The sequence below is a fragment of the Grampus griseus genome, assembly GCF_964374135.1.
Source record: "Grampus griseus genome assembly, chromosome: 12".
Lineage (NCBI taxonomy): Eukaryota > Metazoa > Chordata > Mammalia > Artiodactyla > Delphinidae > Grampus > Grampus griseus.
In genome coordinates this window covers 25,389,196-25,408,285 of record NC_139006.1, presented here as the reverse complement: position 1 = coordinate 25,408,285, position 19,090 = coordinate 25,389,196, and the positions used below count along the sequence as shown (strand labels likewise).

At 51.1% G+C, this 19,090-nt stretch overlaps 1 protein-coding gene across 1 annotated transcript; it reads left to right on the top strand.

Moving 5' to 3' along the window:
* Positions 1-3,088: 3,088 nt before the first annotated feature.
* On the top strand, positions 3,089-18,687 carry LOC309831014 (immunoglobulin lambda-like polypeptide 5; the record flags this gene model as incomplete). Its single annotated transcript, XM_082667945.1, is given in 5 exon segments — positions 3,089-3,194; positions 3,197-3,412; positions 7,178-7,292; positions 17,340-17,458; positions 17,928-18,687. Coding segments are annotated over 5 exon segments (876 nt in total). The 3' UTR covers positions 18,248-18,687.
* Between the last annotated feature and the right edge of the window lie 403 nt (positions 18,688-19,090).

Here is a 19,090-nt window from a genome sequence, read left to right as displayed (position 1 = left end):
CATCTTCCAGGCTCGTGGGCACAAGATATTTGAGGTGTTTAAATCCATTGCAATTATGGTAAGTTGTTCTGTCTTTGGGCAGCACAAGCCCATTCAAATTGGTGTCTAACCAGGAACATGACAATGTGTCAAAAACAGTCCATTTACGTTTGTCTTTAAAAAATTTGTGCCAAGGTACCTTCACTCCAGCTAATTCTCTAAAGGATGATGATTTTTTTTTTGGCGTGTGGATCTTTATTATTGTTGTTGTTGTTTTCTTTTAAAAAAATTTTCCCATTCATTTTTTATTAATTTAATTTTTATTTTATATTGGAGTATAATTGATTCACAGTGTTGTGTCAGCTTCAGGTGTACAGCCAAATGATTCAGTTATACATATACATATATCCATTCTTTTTCAGATTCTTTTCCCATTTAGGTTATTGCAGAATACTGAGTAGATTTCCCTGTGCTATACAGTAGGTCCACGTGGATCATCTATTCTACAAACAGCAGTGTGTATACGTCAATACCAAACTCTCAATTTATCACTCCCCCCAACATTTCTCCCTTGATAAATGTTAAGTCTGCTCTCGATGTTTCTGCTCCTGAGTCTGTTTCTGTTTTGTATACAAGCCCACCTGTGTTGGGTTTTTTTAGATTCCACATGTAAGTGATATCATATGATATTTATCTTTCTCTGTCTGACTTCACTTAGTATGATATTCTCTAGGTCCATCCACGTTGCTGCAAATGGAATTATTTCATTCCTTTTTATGGCTGAGTAATATTCTCTTGTGTGTATATGTATATATATACACACACACATCACATCTTCCTTAAAAGGACAATTATTATTACACCCTAAATGGAGAAAGAGCACAAGAATGTGAAAATTTTGAAATCCTCCATGTGATACTGGTAGTTACTAAGCCAGGATCCCAAATAGTTTACTCACCCAAAAGAAGAAAAATTAAGGATAAGTTCAGGATAACAGTACCCACCTTACACCACTCTCTCAAAATTAAAGAAATAAAAATAAAAAATAAATAAAGTTAAAGCTCTGTTTCATGCCCTCAAGGCATAATGGTGCTGGAGGCCGGGAGTTGGGAGCAGGGTTCTCCTCCGCAGGACTATTTGGACTGCAGCTGAAGGAGGTGGTGCTGGGAGGGTGGTCGTCCTCACAGGCCGACCACGACCGCTCCTCTCCCTCCCTCCACTTCCAGTGACTGCCGTCCACCTGGGGAGTCTGCAAAAGCCCCTCAAACCCGAACCCTTCTCTCATTTCCTGCATCTCATCGGTATGTCCTTGACCCAGAAACGCGGCTTCCCGGGGTTCTACCCTCCGACAATCCAATTCAACCTCAGCTTCAGTTCAGCGGACGTCAGAGCTGTCCCTGGGAATCGCCCCTCCGGCCGCGGTGACCACCGACGGCCTCCATCACCCACTGGACAAGTGCAGACACCGCGACCAAGGCCGCCAGGGGGCAGTGCAGAGTGCCCTTTACACCCCGTTACGCCATGTGGGTCCACAGGCTGGCAGCGGCAGCATCACCTGGGAGCTTGTAAAAAATGCCATGTCTCCCGGTCACCCCAGACCTGCTGAGTCTGAACTCGCATTTTCACAAGATCCCTGGTGGTTCCACGCACGTGAAAGTCTCAGAGCACTTCCTGCGCCCTTGTCATCTGGTTCAACCTCACTAAGGCACTCTCACCCATGTGGGCAAGCAGGTGATGCTCTGGAGATGCTTCTCAGGAGCACCTGGAAACCAGAAGCAACGTAACAGGTGTGCCTGTACGCACAGAGCACGCTCACCTCCCACGGTTGACCTCTGGCTCCTTCTGGCTCAGAAGCGCAGGCCCTTCCCTCCCACTCAGACCCGGATGTTTGGACATTTCGACCACCCTCCAGCTGTGGCTTCGCAGCCCTGACTCTCGGATTGCAGCTGCCCTCCTGGCAGCCCCGCGCCCCACACCCCGCGTCCACTTTCTCAGCCCTCTCCCGACGGAAACTGGAGGCCTCTCCCTGGAGGGGCTATTGCTGCGGCCTTGGTTTCCTCAATCCCACGGACCACCCCTCACTCTGAGCTTTGCCGCCCAGGGAAACAGGGATATGGCGCTGCCAGCAGCACCTCTCTCTCCGTCAAAACCGCCTGCCGCAAGGACTACTGGATGAGTGGGACTACTGATTTGTTTCTTGTGAATCTGTGTAGACCCAGGCCTGAGAGATGCCTGAAATGCAAACGACCCTCCATAAAAGGGATGAATGTTCCCTGGGAGGTGTGACCAGGGCCAGGCGGCAGTGCTGCAGGCATCGGAGAGCAACAGGAAGGAGGGGGCTCTGCTCCTGTTTCTGCTCTGAGCCGCCTGAAGGGGGCGCCCACGGCGGGAGGCACGTATGGGGCCAGTTCTGGGGCCCTTACCACATCTCAGACCCAAAGGCAGAGCCAGCCTTCCCTGAGGCAGGAGGGCAGAGGGAGAACCCCTGCGGGGTGTGGGGAGCCCAGCGAGATGGCCGCGCCCCTAACTGGGACCAGCGCCTCAGATGCACAGGGAGCCACAGCAAAGACAGGAGGGGTCAGGTTTGCATGAGCCACAATGAGAGGGTCTGGGAGGTCCTGCCCAGCTCCAGGTGCAGAAGACAGAGCTCGGGGCATCTCCACCATGGACTGGACCCCTCTCCTGCTCCCCTCCTCACTCTCTGCACAGGTGCTGCGCACGGCCCGCCCCCCCCCCCCCCCCCGCAGCTGCTACAGGATCAGCCTGAGGGTGGGAGCCCCTGGGAATGGGCCTTCATCTTCAAGTCCCCTCTCCCCTCCTCTCTCTCTCTCATTTTAAAAAATATTTATTTATTTAACTAAGATGCACCGGGTCTTAGTTGCAGCATGTGGGCTCCTTAGTTGTGGCGTGTGAAATCTAGTTCCCTGACCAGGGATCAAACTCTGGCCCCCTGCATGGGGAGCGCAGAGTCTTAGCCACTGGACCACCAGGGAAGTCCCCTCTCCTCCTCTCTTACAGGCTCCACGGCCTCCTATGAACTGACCCAGCCACCCTCAGTGTCAATAGCCCCCGGAACAAGGTCAGGATCACCTGCTCAGGAGGTAACGTCATGCATAAACATGCATCTTGGTACCAGCAGAAGCCGGGCCAGGCCCCTGTGTTGTTCATCTATGACAATAGCAACCGGCCCTCAGGGATCCCTGACCAATTCTCTGGCTCCATTCAGGGAACACAGCCATCCTGATCATCAGCGGGGACTGGGCCGAGGCCGAGGCTATTACAGTGCCATCTACCATGGCAGTGGGAGCCGTGACTCATGGTGACGTGACAGACGGGGACTCAAGGCACGAAACTGCCCCCCCCAGCCACCCCGGCCTGGTGCTCACAGTCCACGCCCACTCCTCCCCTGCCACCTCCACCCTGGACCAAGAAGGTTCTACTCCTTCTCCACCCAAAGTCACATCACTGCACCTAAACAAGGCCCTAACTTCCAGTGTCCTCGTCTGGGAAACAGGAATCATAATGACCAACCATGGGGTGAGCTGTGTGAGCCAGGGTTCTCTAGAGAAACGGAACCAGCAGGATGTGTGTGTCTATAAATAGAGATTTATTTTAAGGAATTGCTTACATGGTTGTGGAGATGTGAGTCCAAAATCTGCAGGATGGACCGGCAGGCTGGAGACCCAGGGAAAAGGGGCAGTGAATCCATCTGCTGCAAAATTCCTTCTAGCTCTGGGGAGGTCAGTCTTTGTTCTCCTCAGGCCTTCAGATGATTGGGTGAGGCCCACCCATATTAGGGAGGTAATCTGCTTTACTCAAAGCATCAATTTCATGTTAATCCACTGATTTCAGTGTCAATCTCATCCAAATAAACCCTCACAGAAACATCCAGAATAATGCTTGACCAAATATCTGGGCACTGTGGCCCAACCAAGTTGACACATAAAATTAACTCTCACACTGGCCTTAAATAAACAAGGGTGACTACAGTGTCACTCTCACATCGAATGAAACCTCCAGACCTCTGGGCTTTGGAGAATGTTTTCAACCTTCCACAGTAGCGGAGACCACCCCCAGAGAAGGGCTTGGGAGTCATACAGCAGATCTAGTGATCCCAAGAACCTGGAATTTTCTAGAACGTTCACACCTGGGACTTGGAGAAGATGGACCCACGTGTCTGCTCTGGAGACGACTTGGGAGAGAGGAATCCTGGTGGCCACAGGAGGAGTCTCTGGGGACTGTGGGATGGAGAATGGGCAGGGGGCTGACCAGGAGGAGGCAGGGGGTGCCCTCTGACACGGGAGCAGGGCAGAAGTGACTGGACATGACACACTCCTCTGCTCCAGGGGAGACGGGTGGGGGCGGGGCACAGAGGAGCCAGGGACCCTGAGCAGGGGGTCTGCTGAGCAGGACATCTGGACCCAGACCTCTCTGGCTCGGCCTGAATCCAGCCCTCGGCCATTCTCGGTCCAGGGACGGGGTGGGGACAGGCCCAAGAGACCAGAGCTGCAGCTGCACCAGCTGGGAAGGCCCTGCCTATCCCCCGAGGGTCTCCAGGGACCAGCCAGACCCGGATTTCCAACCATGGCCACCACAGGAGGATGTGGTTTGTAGCAACAGCAGGTGCAGGGCAGGTTATGGGGAGTAGCTGGGGTCACTGAATTCAGGGACAGCCCCTTCTTCTCCCCGAGACCTGGGGCTATCCTCGGGGGAACCGCAGCTTCTGGGCCCCGGGCAGTGGGTGAGTGTCACACCCACACAGGGGTGCGGGGAGGGAGCAGATTCAGCCTGGACCCTGGCAGGAACCCCACCCCAGGCCCCAAGGTACAAGGAACCCAGGTATGAGGCTGGAGTGGGCCAAGCACCACAATGGGGAGAAGCTGGACTGGATCAGGGCCTCCCAGGGACTCCCCTATACCCCATGTCACGTGTCAGGGCACCCGCACCCAGTTACCGTTCAGTGCTGGCCCATCTTCCCAAGGACCGTGAGGTCTTGGGATGCAGTATCTGGCCTCGGGGATGCCCGGTCAGCGTGTGTGGGACATGAGGATCTAAGCAAAGTCACATCGGTCCACGGAGTCTGACCTCATGGTGGCCTTCTTGAACTCCCTGTGATATGGGGAAATCAGTCTGTCTGCTACGCATCCCATGACCACGGTAGGACAGATGCCAACAGGATGTCTGGAATGGCCCAACTCCACTAGGGCACGTGGCATCCATGAAATTCACTCTGGGGGCCCCTGGGGAGAACCTCACAGAGATGGACAAACCATCAGGACCTGAAGCAAAGAGTGGTTTCAAACACGAACTCCATCCAGTTTGAACTTGAACTCAAGTTCAAACACAAACTTGATGTGCAAGGGCAGATTTGACAAGGAGCTCCATCTCCTACACACAACTGGACCAGGACTGCGTTTTCCAAAGGTTTTTCTATCAAAGGCCCCAGTAAGAAATGCATTTCCCATCACTATCCAGTGTGTATCTATGTTTTCGGATAACTGAGGCAGGACCCCACGAACCAGCTGCCCCCCCCTCACGTGGACGTCCTCTGTTCTCCGTCTGCTCTGGATGACCTCACTGTTGCAGGACTCTGGCTGCACCTGACTGAATTGGTTCCACAACCTCTGGGAGTTGCAACACAAAATTTGAAAAGTGGCAGTTGGATAGCATCAGGGATTCGTTTGTTTTTTGATGGCTGATGGTTTTCCCAAGCCACACCAGATGGGCCAGCTCCCCATGATGATAATAAGAAATATAATTATAGTCATCCTCCATCTGTGTTGTGCGTGGAGCACTTCCCAGTTTAAAAAGCACGTTGAAAGTACAAATCCCGTCTGATTCCACTTAGTCCCTAGAGGGGTCAAAATCATAGAGACAGAAAGCAGAATGGTGGTGGGGAATTCCCTGGTGGTCCAGTGGTTAAGAGTCTGCTTGCACTGCAGGGAGTTCAGGTTCGATCCCCAGTCGGGGAACTAAGATCTCGTAGGCTGTGCAGGATGGCAAAAAAAAAAAAGCAGAAGGGTGATTCCCAGGGGCTGGGGAGGCGGATGGGAAGATCGTGTTTAATGGGGACAGAGTGTCAGTTTGGGAAGGTGTGAAAGTTCTGGATGTGGATGGTGGTTGCACAACCATGAGAAGGGACTTAATGCCACTGAATTGTACACTTAACAGTGGCTAAAATGGTAAATTTTATGTTATGTATAATATTCCTGAGGCATCACTGCTGGCAGCACCAGCATAGAGCCAGGCCCTCGCTACCCAAGGTGGGCTCAGTGCCTCTTTTCTGCCCACCGCCCACCCCACCCCAAAGCACAGGGTCCCTGGGCGATGATGCATCCAGATGTTGGGGAGGCAGGCAGGCTCCCCTGGACGGGAGAGGGAAAGGGGAGCCTCACAGAAGTCCCCACTGTGCACCAGACACTCTGCTCGTGGCGGTGACCTCTGGATAAAATCTATGAGCGTGTGTGTGTGTGTGTGTGTGTGTGTGTGTGTGAGAGACACGACGGGGCGGGGGGAGTGAGACCATGAGGTGCTGAACACAGTTCATTAAACACACCATTTTATAATGAAATCACGATTCCCTGACTTGAAACCGGCTTCTTGCTAAACCTGCACCTGTTTCCTCCCCTCTTACCACCCCCGCCCAAGGCTGGTCGGAAGAGAAGCCCCAGCCTCACCCTGCTGAACTCAGGCCTCGGCTGCTCCTCTTCCGCTGGCACTCGGCCGCCTTCCTGGGCCTCTCCAGGCCCCAGGGAGATGCTACACAGGCGCCCTTGGGAACTAGGGCAGGAGCAGATGTGTCCCACCCAGGGTCCCAGGGGTGGGGCCGGCAGGGGCTGCAGTGTGAGGCGGTTGAGCCCTGGATTCCGACCACAGCAGAGCAGTTGGCGGGTGCCCCTCTTGGGAGAGGCCCCCAGGAGCAACGGCCATGGGCCCTGGAGGGGGCCGGGTGCTGGGGGCAGGGACAGAGAAGGCCCAAGCAGAGGCCAGGGCCATGTGGGCCAGGACGCACCGGGACGGCTACTGCCAGAGAGGGGAGCCGGGGGCACCTGCCGACACCCCTCCAGGGAGCCCACGCCAGCGGATCGGCCAGAGGTGCCTTTGACCTGAGGGCACATGAGGCCCAGGACAGGCCAGTTGGGCTGTGAGGCCCGCAGGGGTCAGAGCTGTGTCCCCAGGCACAACTGGCCTCTAATAGTGCTGGGCCTGGCCGTGGGCGCCCATGGCCTGCTGCCCCCGACGCCAGCACCGCAGAGCACGGCCCCCCGCAAGGAAACCCCGGCAGGAAGCAGCCCTTGGAGCCTGTGGCACAGGTAAGGGGCCGAGGGAATCATGGGGGGACATGAGGGTCCCTGCAGGCAGAACTGAGAGTGGGGACAGAGAGCGGGTGAGGGGAGAGGGGCGAGAAGGGAGCATCAGCTGGAGAGGAGGGGCCTGGGCAGACGGTGGCTTTATTTGAAGGGTTGACATTTTGTCCAGTGTGCATTTGTTTGCGTTAATTTTTATTTTTTTATATTGTATTAAAATATTTATCTGAATTACTGAGTTTTTTGGTGCCCCTTACATTCTGTACCCAAGATTAGTGCCTCGCCCACCTCGCTCTGGTCCTCAGGGTAGAGCAGGAACAGGGAGGCAGGGGCAGGAGGGGGCAGTGGCTGCTGTCATCCTGGGATCCCTGGGGCTCCTCTTAGCTGGTGAGCCACCTCCTCGCCCTTCCCCTGTCTGGGCAGGCTCTGGTCCCTGGAGCACCAGGGCGCAAGCTCTGGCTGAGGCTGTGTGGTGAGGGGACCTTCCCTGGTGTCCCTGGGTCCCCCAGCCAAGGACCACCTCCTGCGACTGGTCCCTGGGAGACCAAGCCCACCAGGGTGCAGGCACCTCCGTGAGAGAGGCCTGGGCGAGGGTCCGTGGGGGCCGCAGTCTGCCCCTGCTGCTGTTGTGTGACCCCAACCCCCTCCTCTCTGCTTGTGGTGGGAGGTCCCTGGACAAACTGCTGAGCATCTGGGACCATTTGTGATGATCAGTGACACAGCAGCACATTCATCGTGGGCACTGACCATTTAGGGGCAGAACCTCCCTCTCAGTGGCCCCACAAGGCAGGTCCCTCTGTCACCCCCAATTTACAGGGATAGAGGCCCAGAGAGGTGAGGCAACTGCCCAAGGTCACACAGCTGGTTCTGACTCCAACGCCCAAGCCTCCAGCTGTCCCCATCCCTATCCCCTAAACAGACCCGGCTGACAAGTCCGCCTCTCTGAGCCTCAGTTTCCCCCTCTGCAAAGTGAGGGGTCCTAGTTGGATGAGGGCCTTGCAGCCTGACGCCTGCCCCAGGGATGCTGGGGCCGCGGTGGTGAAGGTCTGGGACAGGAGGAGTGGAGTCTGCGGCACCAGCAGCACAGCCATGGAGGTGGGTGGGTGTCTGTGAGTGTCAGGTCAGGGCCGGCACCGCAGCGTCCGGTAGGGACTGCACAGCCAGGGCAGGATCCAGGAGAACACGAGGAGAGACGGACCTCCATCAGGTCAGGCCCCAGCTCAAGGTCCAGGGAAGAGGGGCCCGGCGACAAGCACCACATGCAGCGCGCTGCCTGCAGGACAGAGGGGGCCCCACTGGGGTTGGAGTTCAGGTCAAGGGGTCCACCTGGGCAAGGCAGCACAGGCACAGAACCCTCAGGAAGCGCCCGGGGGTCCACAGGGCTGTGGCACGTGGGTCTGAGAAGAGGCTAGAGGGGCGGCCAGGCCCAGATGTGGAGGACCTGTCCCTGGAGGATAGACTTCATCTGGGGGGTCCTGGGGAATGTTTGCAAGGAAATGTGACTGGAGTTGGGTGGGTGGGAGGGGGCGGGAAATCAGAACTAGAGAGGCCTCAGGGAGGTGGGTGTTGTCATGGGCAGAGTGGACAGAGAGCTGGACAGAGACAGGAGGTGAGAGGACCAGGAGAGGGAGGAGCCAGGATGCCCCCTTGGCTTTTTTGCTGCAAGTTAAGAGAATGCTGTGTCCTGTATTTAAAAAAAAATGGTCCAAGAGAAGGGATGGTCTGCAAGAAGTTGGTCTTCCCCGAGGACATCCACTCACCCGACAGACCACTCAGGGTCCTCAGGGTGGGCCCGAACCAAGGGGGTCATGTCCAGGCATAGGGCAGACCCATGGACCATTTTAGGAGAAGTAAGATGTTGGGGGGGATGCCCGAGCTGGTCTTACAGATCCAGGGCGCTGACCCATGATGCGGGGGCTCCAGGCAAAGGGAGCAAGGAGTGCTGAGGAGGAGAGTTGAGGTGCACAGACCCGCAGGGAGCATCCAGAGCCAGGGAGAGCGGGGTGCAGACCATGGGGGTCTTGTAACCAAGTCCTTTATACTGGGGTCCATGAGGAGTCATTGAGGGATTTAAGTGGGGAGCTGTCAGAATCAGGTTTGTGTTTTGGAAAAATGGCTCCAGATCAGAGACCACTGTGAGGGCAGATTAGAGGATGGAGAAGAGACGTGGAGAAGGGGCTTTGGCCAAAGCCTGTGCCTTGGGGATAGGGAGGAGGTCCACGGTAACCAGGTACCAAGATCTCCTATGAAATTCCCAAGTGAATTTAAAGTGACGTTATCAGAGTGCTGATGGGGAGGAACGGGCACAGTCATGGACTGTCAGCGGGAGGCTGAATTTCTGGAACAAACAATTTCTGGAATAACATACCAAGACTCATAAAAACATACATTCCTTTTTATTATTATTATTATTTTTGCTGTACGTGGGCCTCTCACTGCCGCGGTCTCTCCCGTCGCGGAGCACAAGCTCCAGACGCGCAGGCCCAGCGGCCACGGCCCACGGGCCCAGCCGCCCTGCGGCACGCGGGATCCTCCCGGACCGGGGCACGAACCCGCGCCCCCCGCATCAGCAGGCGGACTCCCAACCACTGCGCCACCAGGGAAGCCCCATACATTCCTTTTAATCAAGCAATTCCACCTCTAGAAATTTATCTTGATGATATAATCAGAACTTCAGCTAAATACTGTAAGTGTGTTCCTGGGGAAGAAGTGGAAACCTAAATGTCCAATGATAAGGGAAGGTAAAGTAAACTATGGTACATTCATGGTAGGGAGTATTACACAGTCATTTGATACGGTTTTTTGGACAACTGTAATGACATAATAAAGATTTTTATAAACAGGTTGCAATATGTCATACTAGCACACTGCTTTTGTTTTATTTCGATTTACAGAGTAAAATTCATCCTTTTTGGTATTAGCAGTTGTATAAATTTTAATAAAACTGTAGAGTTGTGTGACCCTCACAACAATCAAGATACAGAACACTTCCACCCCCCACCAAAATTTCCCCGCGCCCTCTGTGTAGTCAATCCCTTTCTCTGCCCCAACCATGGAAACCACTGATCTCTTTCTGATCCTATAGTTTTGCCTTTTCGAGATATAAACGGCATCATGCAGTATGTAATCTTTTTTTAAATTAAACTTTTTATTTTGGGATAATTGTAGGTTCACATGCAGCTGTAAGAAATAATACAGAGGGATCCCATCTACCCTTCACCTAGTTTCTCCCAACGGTAATGTCTTGTAAAATAAAAAATCACAACCAGGATATTGACATGGACACAGTTAAGGTACAGAACATTTCCACGGCCACAAAGATTCCTTTCTAGCCACACCCACTTCTCTCCCTCCCAAGCCCCTGCTAACTCTGGCAACTACTAATTTGGTCTTCTTTTCTAATTTTGTCCTTTCAAGATTGTTCTATAAATGGAATCATACTGCATGTACCCGTTTGGGACCGACTTTCTTTCTTTTTCTTTTTTTAAAAAATTTTTATTGGAGTATAATTGATTTACAGTGTGGTTAATTTCAGGTGGACAGCAAAGTGAATCAGTTATAGATATATATAGGTCCACCCTTTTTTAGATTCTTTTCCCTTATAGACCATTACAGAGTATTGAGTAGAGTTCCCTGTGCTATACAGTAGGTTATCATTAGTTATTTATTTTATATTTAGTAGTGTGTATATGTCAATCCCAATCTCCCAGTTTATCTCTCCCCCCATTTGCCCCTTGGTAACCATGTTTGTTCTCTACATCTGTGACTCTATTTCTGTTTTGTAAATAGGTTCATTTGTACCATTTTTTTAGATTCCACATATAAGCGATATCATATGGTATTTGTCTTTCTCTGACTTATTTCACTCAGTATGACAATCTCTAGGTCCATCCCTGTTGCTGCAAATGGCATTATTTCATTCTTTTTTATGGCTGAGTAATGTTCCATTGTATGTATGTACCACACCTTTTTTTTTTTTTTATCTTTATTGGAGTATAATTGCTTTACAATGGTATGTTAGTTTCAGCTTCACAACAAAATGAATCAGTTATATATATACACATGTTCCCATATCTCTTCCCGCTTGCGTCTCCCTCCCTCCCACCCTCCCTATCCCACTCCTCCAGGCGGTCACAAAGCACCGAGCTGATCTCCCTGTGCTATGCGGCTGCTTCCCACTAGCTATCTACCTTACGTTTGGTAGTGTATATATGTCCATGCCTCTTTATCGCTTTGTCACCGTTCTTTATGCATTCCTCTGTGTTGGACATTTAGGTTGCTTCCATGTCCTGGCTACTGTAAATAGTGCTGCAATGAACATTGGGGTGCATGTGTCTTTTCGAATTATGGTTTTCTCTGGATATATGCCCTGGAAGCGACTTTCTTTACTCAGCATAGTTTTCTGGCTGTTCATCCAGACTGTTGGTTGTACACACTTCGCTCCTTTTTATTGCTCAATATATTCCAAGTACGTAACCATATGAGTCTGGCTTCTTTAGTTCAGTATAACACCTTTGCAATTATCCAATTATCCCCTTTATCTAGAGTTTGTTCCTTTCTATTGCTAAGTAGGATTCCATCTATGAACGTATCAGAGTTTATTAACTATTCACCAATAGAGGAACATTTGGGTTGTTTCCAGTTTTGGGCAATGATAAATAAAGACAGTATGTACATTTGCACACACGTCTTTGTTTGAACATGAGTTTTCATTCCTTGGTTAAATACCTAGCAGTAGGATTTGATTGATCAGAGGGTAAGTGTATGTTTATATAAAACTACCAAACAGCTTTCCAGAGTGGCTAAAACTTTTTACATTCACACAAGCAATGTGTACGAGTTACAGTTGCTCTGTATTCTCCCCAGCACTCGGTACTGTCAGTGTTTTAAGAAATTGAGATAAAATTCTCTTAAAATAAAATTCACTTTTTTTTTTTTTGGCCGTGTAGCTTGTGGGACCTTAGTTCCCTGACCAGGGATCAAACCCGGCCCCCAGCAGTGAAAGCACCAAGTCCTAACGAGTGGACCACCAGGGAATTCCCAAAATTCACTATTTTAACTATTTTAAAATACACAATTCGGTGACATTTAGTGCGTTCACTATGTTTTGCGACCATCACCACTATCTTTTTCCCGAGTCTATTAATCACCCCAAAGGAAACCCCAAAGCAGTCCCTCTGCATTCCCCCAATTCCCCAGCCCCTGGCAACCAGTAACCTGCTTTCTGTCTCTATGAATCTGCCTATTCTGGGTATTTCATATGAATGAAATCATACAATATAAGACCCTAGTGTCTGGCTTATTTCACCTAGCATCATGTTTTCAAGGTTCATCCATGTTGTAGCAGGAGTCAGTACATCATTCTTTTTAAGGCCAAATAATATTCCTTTTTTTGTTTTTTAATTTATTTATGTATTTATTTTTGGCTGCGTTGGGTCTTTGTTGCTGTGTGCTGGCTTTCTTTAGTTGCAGCTAGTGGGGGCTACTCTTCATTGGGTTGCGCGGGCTTCTCATTGCAGCTAGTGGGGGCTACTCTTCATTGTGTTGCGCTGGCTTCTCTTGTTGCAGAGCACGGGCTCTAGCGCGCGGGCTCAGTAGTTGTGGCGCACGAGCTTAGTTGCTCCGAGGCTTGTGGGATCTTCCCGGACCAGGGCTTGAATCCGTGTCCCCTGCGTTGATAGGTGGATTCTTAACCACTGCGCCACCAGGGAAGTCCCAATATTCCATTTTATGGATATACCACATTTTGTTTATCTGTTCATTAGTTAATGTGTTATTTCCACCTTTGGGTTATTGTAAATAGTGCTGTTATGTACATTCATGTCAAGTGTTTTTCTGAGTATCTGTCTTCAATTCTTTTGGGTAAATGCCTAACAGTGGAATTGCTGGGTCACATGGTAGCTTTACGTTTAACTTTTGAGATTGGCCAAACTGTTTTCCACAGTGGCTGCACCATTTTACAATCCTACCAGCAATGCACAAGGGTTACAGTTCTCCATATCCTCACCAACACTCGTTATTTCCTTTTTTTATTATTGTTATTTTTATATCCATCCCACTGGCTGTGAAATGGTATCTCATTGTGGTTTTAATTTGCACTTCTATAATTATTAATGATGTTAAGGGTCTTTTCAAGTGCTTGTCCGTCATTTTTATATCTTCTTTAGGGAAATGTCTCAAGTCCTTTGCCCAGCTTTTAAATCAGTTGTCTTTTTGTTGCTTTGTTGAGTCATAAGATTTCTTTATATATTCTGGATACTAGACCCTTATCAGATATATGATTTTCAAATTATTTCTTCCATTCTGTGAGTTGTCTTTTCACTTTCTTGATAATGTACCTGGAGGCACAAAAGTTTTGAATTTTGATGAAGTCCAACTTATCTATTCTTTCATTTATTGCTTGTACTTTTAGTGTCATATCTAAGAATCTGCTGCCTAATCCAAGGTCATGAAGATCTACACCTATGCTTTATTCTAAGAGATAGTTTTAGCTTTTACACTTAGGTCTTCAATCAATTTTGAGTTTTTGTGTATAGTATGAGGTAGGGGTCCAACTTCATTCTTTTGCATGTGGATGTCCAGTTGTCCCAACACCATTTGCTGAGGAGATTCTTCCTTTTTTCCTTCCTTCCTTCCTTCCTTCCTCTCTCTTTCTCTCTCTCTCTCTCTCTTTCTTTCTTTCTTTCCCACACTGCAGGGCTTGCAGGATCTTAGTTCCCTGAACAGGGTATCCCCTGCAGTGGAGGCGTGGAGCCCTAACCACTGGACCGCCAGGGAATTCCCTGTTCTTTTTCAAGACTGTTTTGCCTATGGGAGTCCTTTGCAATTCCATGTGAATTTTAGGATCAGCTTTTCCATCTCTGTATGATCACCCACTGAGATTTTGATGGGGACTGCATTGGATCTGTGGATCACTTTGGTTAGTATTGTCCTCTTTCAAATATTAACTCTTCCAATCCATGAACGCAGGACATCTTTTCATTTATTTAGGTCTTCTCTAACTTCTTTGAACAACATCTTGCAGCTTTCAGTGTACAGTCTTTCACCTCATTGGTTAAATTTATTCTTAATCGATACCATTGCAAATGGAATTGTTTTCTTAATTTCGCTTTTTGAATTGTTCACTGCTAGTGTGTTGATCACGCACCTGCGGAATTTATTTGCTCTGTATATAAGATCATGTCATCTGTGAATAGAGACTTTGAGTTACTGTCTAGTATCCTTTTTTTTTAATTAATTAATTAATTTTGGCTGCACCGGGTCTTAGTTTTGGCACGTGGGATCTTCGTTGTGGCAAGCAGGATCTTTAGTAGTGGCACACAGACTTCTTAGTTGCAGCATGAGGGCTCTTAGTTGCGGCATGCATGTGGGATCTAGTTCCCTGACCAGGGAATGAACCCGGACCCCCTGCATTGGGAGTGCGGAGTCTTACCCACTGGACCACCAGGGAAGTCCCTAGTATCCTTTCATTGCACTTTTTTTTTTTTTTTTTTGTGGTACGCGGGCCTCTCACTGCTGTGGCCTCTCCCATTGCGGAGCACAGGCTCCGGATGCTCAGGCTCAGCGGCCATGGCTCACAGGCCTAGCTGCTCTGCGGCATGTGGGATCTTCCCTGACCGGGGCACGAACCCGTGTCCCCTGCATCGGCAGGCAGACTCTCAACCACTGTGCCACCAGGGAAGCCCTCATTGCACTTTTTAAATGCACTTCTAGATTGCTTACTTGTGTTATATATCTAATATTCTTATAATTTTAAAACAATTAAAAATTTAAAGCAAAAGATCTATATTTGCGTCACAAAACCAACCACAGCTAACTGGGCCAGCTTAGCAGGTGGAAAGCACACTGGTCTGATCCTCTGGCAGAGATTTTTGCATCCAACGAGCCCCAACTCAATGCTGCATCTTTGTATGAGTTGGGAATTTAAATCAGCAAAGGCAAAACCTGGAACTTCTTGTGGCTTTGGAGTCTCTGAGGGTGGTTCTGTTGTTTCTTAATTATTTTGGGCCTTGTTTTAAATTTAAGAAGAAGTATTTAGATGCAGAATCTAAGGACAAAATTTTCTGGCCTGGGAGTGAGAGCACTCATGGTCACCTGTGACAAGGTAAAGACAGAAAAATAACTGGAATAGGAGAAAAGTGGTCAGTCTCATGTGGAAGTGGTGAGTTAGAGTTTCCTGTTGGGCATCCAGCTGGAGATGATCAGTAGGCAACTTAAGTGGAGATGAGGAAAGGGTTTGGAGCTGGAATAGACTCGAGCCTCATCATGTGGGCACATTGTGGGAAGATGGCAAAGAAGGAGGACCCAGGGAGGCAGTCTGGGGATCCGTAGCCATGCATGGGTCAGGGGAAAGGGAAAACAAAGAAGGAAGAAAGTGGGGGTCACAGACATCAAGGAGAACCAAGTCACTGGAAAGAGGAGCCAACCCTATGTTACATCCTGCAGAGACATTAGGTACAACAGGAACTGGAGAGGGACCTTAGACTTGACCCAGATGAGGGCCCTGTTGTCCATCACCTGAGAGATTTCAGGGAGAGATGGGGTGAGAGCCAGAAGGGCCCTGGCATGTCCCAGAATGTAAAACACTGCTTGTCAGGCAAGTGTTCGGGAGCCATTGTTGGTTGGATGGATGGATGGATGGATGGGTGGATGAATGGATGGATGGATGGATGGATGGATGATGGATGGATGAATGATGGATGGATGTTGGATGGATGATGGATGGATGATGGATGGATGGATGGATGGATGGATGATAGATGGATGAATGGATGGATGGATGATGGATGAATGGATGGATGATGGATGGATGATAGATGGATGGATGGATGGATGATAGATGGATGAATGGATGGATGGATGATGGATGAATGGATGGATGATGGATGGATGATGGATGGATGGATGGATGGATGGATGATAGATGGATGAATGGATGGATGGATGATGGATGAATGGATGGATGATGGATGGATGATGGATGGATGGATGGATGGATGGATGGATGATGGATGGATGGATGGATGGATGACGGATAGATGATGACGGATGGATGATGGATGGATGATGGATGGATAGATGGATGATAGATGATGGATGGATGGATGGATGATGGATGGATGGATGGATGGATGATGGATGGATAATTGATGGATGGATGGATGGATGATGGATGGATGATGGATGGTTGGATGGATGGATGGATGAATGATGGATGGATGGATGGATGGATGATGGATGGATGGATGGATGATGGATGGATGAATGATGGATGGATGTTGGATGGATGGTTGATAGATAGATGGATGGATGATGGACGGATGGATGGATGATAGATGATGGATGGATGGATGGATGGATGGATGATAGATGGATGAATGGATGGATGGATGATGGATGAATGGATGGATGATGGATGGATGGATGATGGATGGATGATGGATGGATGGTTGATAGATAGATGGATGGATGATGGACGGATGGATGGATGATAGATGATGGATGGATGGATGGATGATGGATGGATGGATGGATGATGGATGGAAAAACAGATGGACAGAAAGACAATGATCTGAAAGATCCAAGAAGGCTTCATGAAAGAGGAGGAACTGAACTGCGTCTCAGTGAGTGGAGATAACAGGGCAGGGGGGCCCCACATGACCTGGTGTCCACAGGCCCAGGAAGAAAGCTGCCTGGCTGGACTGTGGGAAATTATGGGGGAAGGAACACCCAGAAGCCCTAAAATGAGGCCAGAAGAGGTCAGGCAGGTCCAAGCCAGCTCAGGACTCACTCTGCCACACCACATGGCCACCCGAGGGGACTCGGCACTCAGCAGCACCATCAGCACTGAGGATTCAGTGGTCACAGGACAGCCTCAGAGTTAGGGGGACACACTGGGTGACAAGGTGAGAGTGGCTCCTTCCTCAGACAGGGGGCTGGGCATGGGGACACCCAGGAGTGACCCAGCCTCGCGGTGGGGGCTGGCTGCCCACCCCCCCCAACCTGAGGACACAGCCCTGCCTGCTACAGCCCTGTTCCCGTCATGCCCAGCAGTTCCCTGCTCCATCCTGGCCCCCGGGGGACAGGCCCCAGGTGCTGGCCTGGCGGGTTTTGGTCCGAGTCTCAGTCACCGTGGTACGTCTTTGGCGGCGGGACCCAGCTCACCGTCCTAGGTAAGTGGCTCTCACAGCTTTCCCAGCCTGTCCCACCCTCGGCTGTCTTGGGAAAGTCAGTTTTTTCTCTCTGGGGGCTGCTTCCCCTCTGCCCTCCCAGCTTAAGGACCGACCCCCACCTTTCTCCTTGGGGCCTGGGGAGGCAGATTGGTCTTGGGGTAACCGGCAGGAAGGACCCCAACAGCAGGAGCAGCCACCTCCAAAGTCCGACAGGGATCGTAAGGAGGGAGGAGAGCTGCTTTGGTTACACACGGGGACACTGAGGCTGCACATGGGACAGCTTGGCCGGGTCACCCGGAAGAGTGATGTGGAACAGCTTCTTGGGGGCTGTCTGCTGTCCAGGGGCTGAGTGGGAGGGGGGACAGAGAAGGCAAGCAGGGCCACCATGGGGACACTCACAGAGGCCATGATGGGGGTGGGCAACCCCAGACCCGCCCCTGCATCTCACACCCCCTCCTCTGTCACACAGGTCAGCCCAAGTCTGCACCCTCGGTCACTCTGTTCGCGCCCTCCACTGAGGAGCTCAAGGCCAACAAGGCCACCCTGGTGTGTCTCATCAACGGCTTCTACCCAGGCAGCGTGACGGTGGCCTGGAAGGCAGGCAGCACCACCATCACCAGGGGCGTGGAGACCGCCCAGCCCTTGAAACAGAGCAACAACAAGTACGTGGCCAGCAGCTACCTGGCCCTGACGGCCAGCGAGTGGAGATCTTATGACAGGGTCAGCTGCCAGGTCACGCATGAGGGGAGCACCGTGGAGAAGACAGTGGCGTCCTCAGGGTGCCCTTAGGTCCCTGGACCCCCCACCCTCCGGGGCCTGGAGCCACGGGTCCCCTGGGGGGGACTCCCCTCCCATCCTGGTCCCCCCTCCCATCCTGGTCCCCCCAGCCCTTCCTCCTGCACCCAATCAACTCTCAATAGAATGTTTTCATCGTTATTCAGAAATCTCTGCTCATTTCTTTCTTTCTTTTTTTTTTTTTTTTTGGTCGTACGCGGGCCTCTCACTGTTGTGGCCTTTCCCGTTGCGGAGCACAGGCTCCAGACGCGCAGGCTCAGCGGCCATGGCTCACAGGCCCAGCTGCTCCGCAGCATGTGGGATCTTCCCGGACCGGGGCACGAACCCGTGTCCCCTGCATCGGCAGGCGGACTCTCAACCACTGCGCCACCAGGGAAGCCCTCTGCTCATTTCTTTTTTTTTTTTGTCTCTTATTTAATTTGCACTCTCCAGAATTCTGGGGGTGGGGTGGGGAATCCTAGGCGCCAGTGAGAAAGTAACTAAAGGGAGAGGCTCACAGTCTCCTGGGTGGGGGCATCTCCCAAGCAACCAGCCAGGACACATCACCCATCTGCCCTCTCCTTCTTCCCACTCCTCCTCCAGCACAAGGCCGTGCCCACCCCCTGCCACCTTCCTGGCCGGAGCTGCCCATGGCTGGTGACCTCCAGATGAGCCCTCCCTCCCTGCCCTGGTGGGGACCCTCCACACCTCCCTGCCCCCGGCTTGTCCTTTCTTTCCAGTATGGCTGTTAGCATAACTGACTCGGGAACCTTCGCCCACATTCCTCTCCCTCTGTGTCCTGCCTGGTCCCTGCGCTGGGCCACTCCTGGGGGCCTCCCAGCCCAGGCTCCGCCTCCT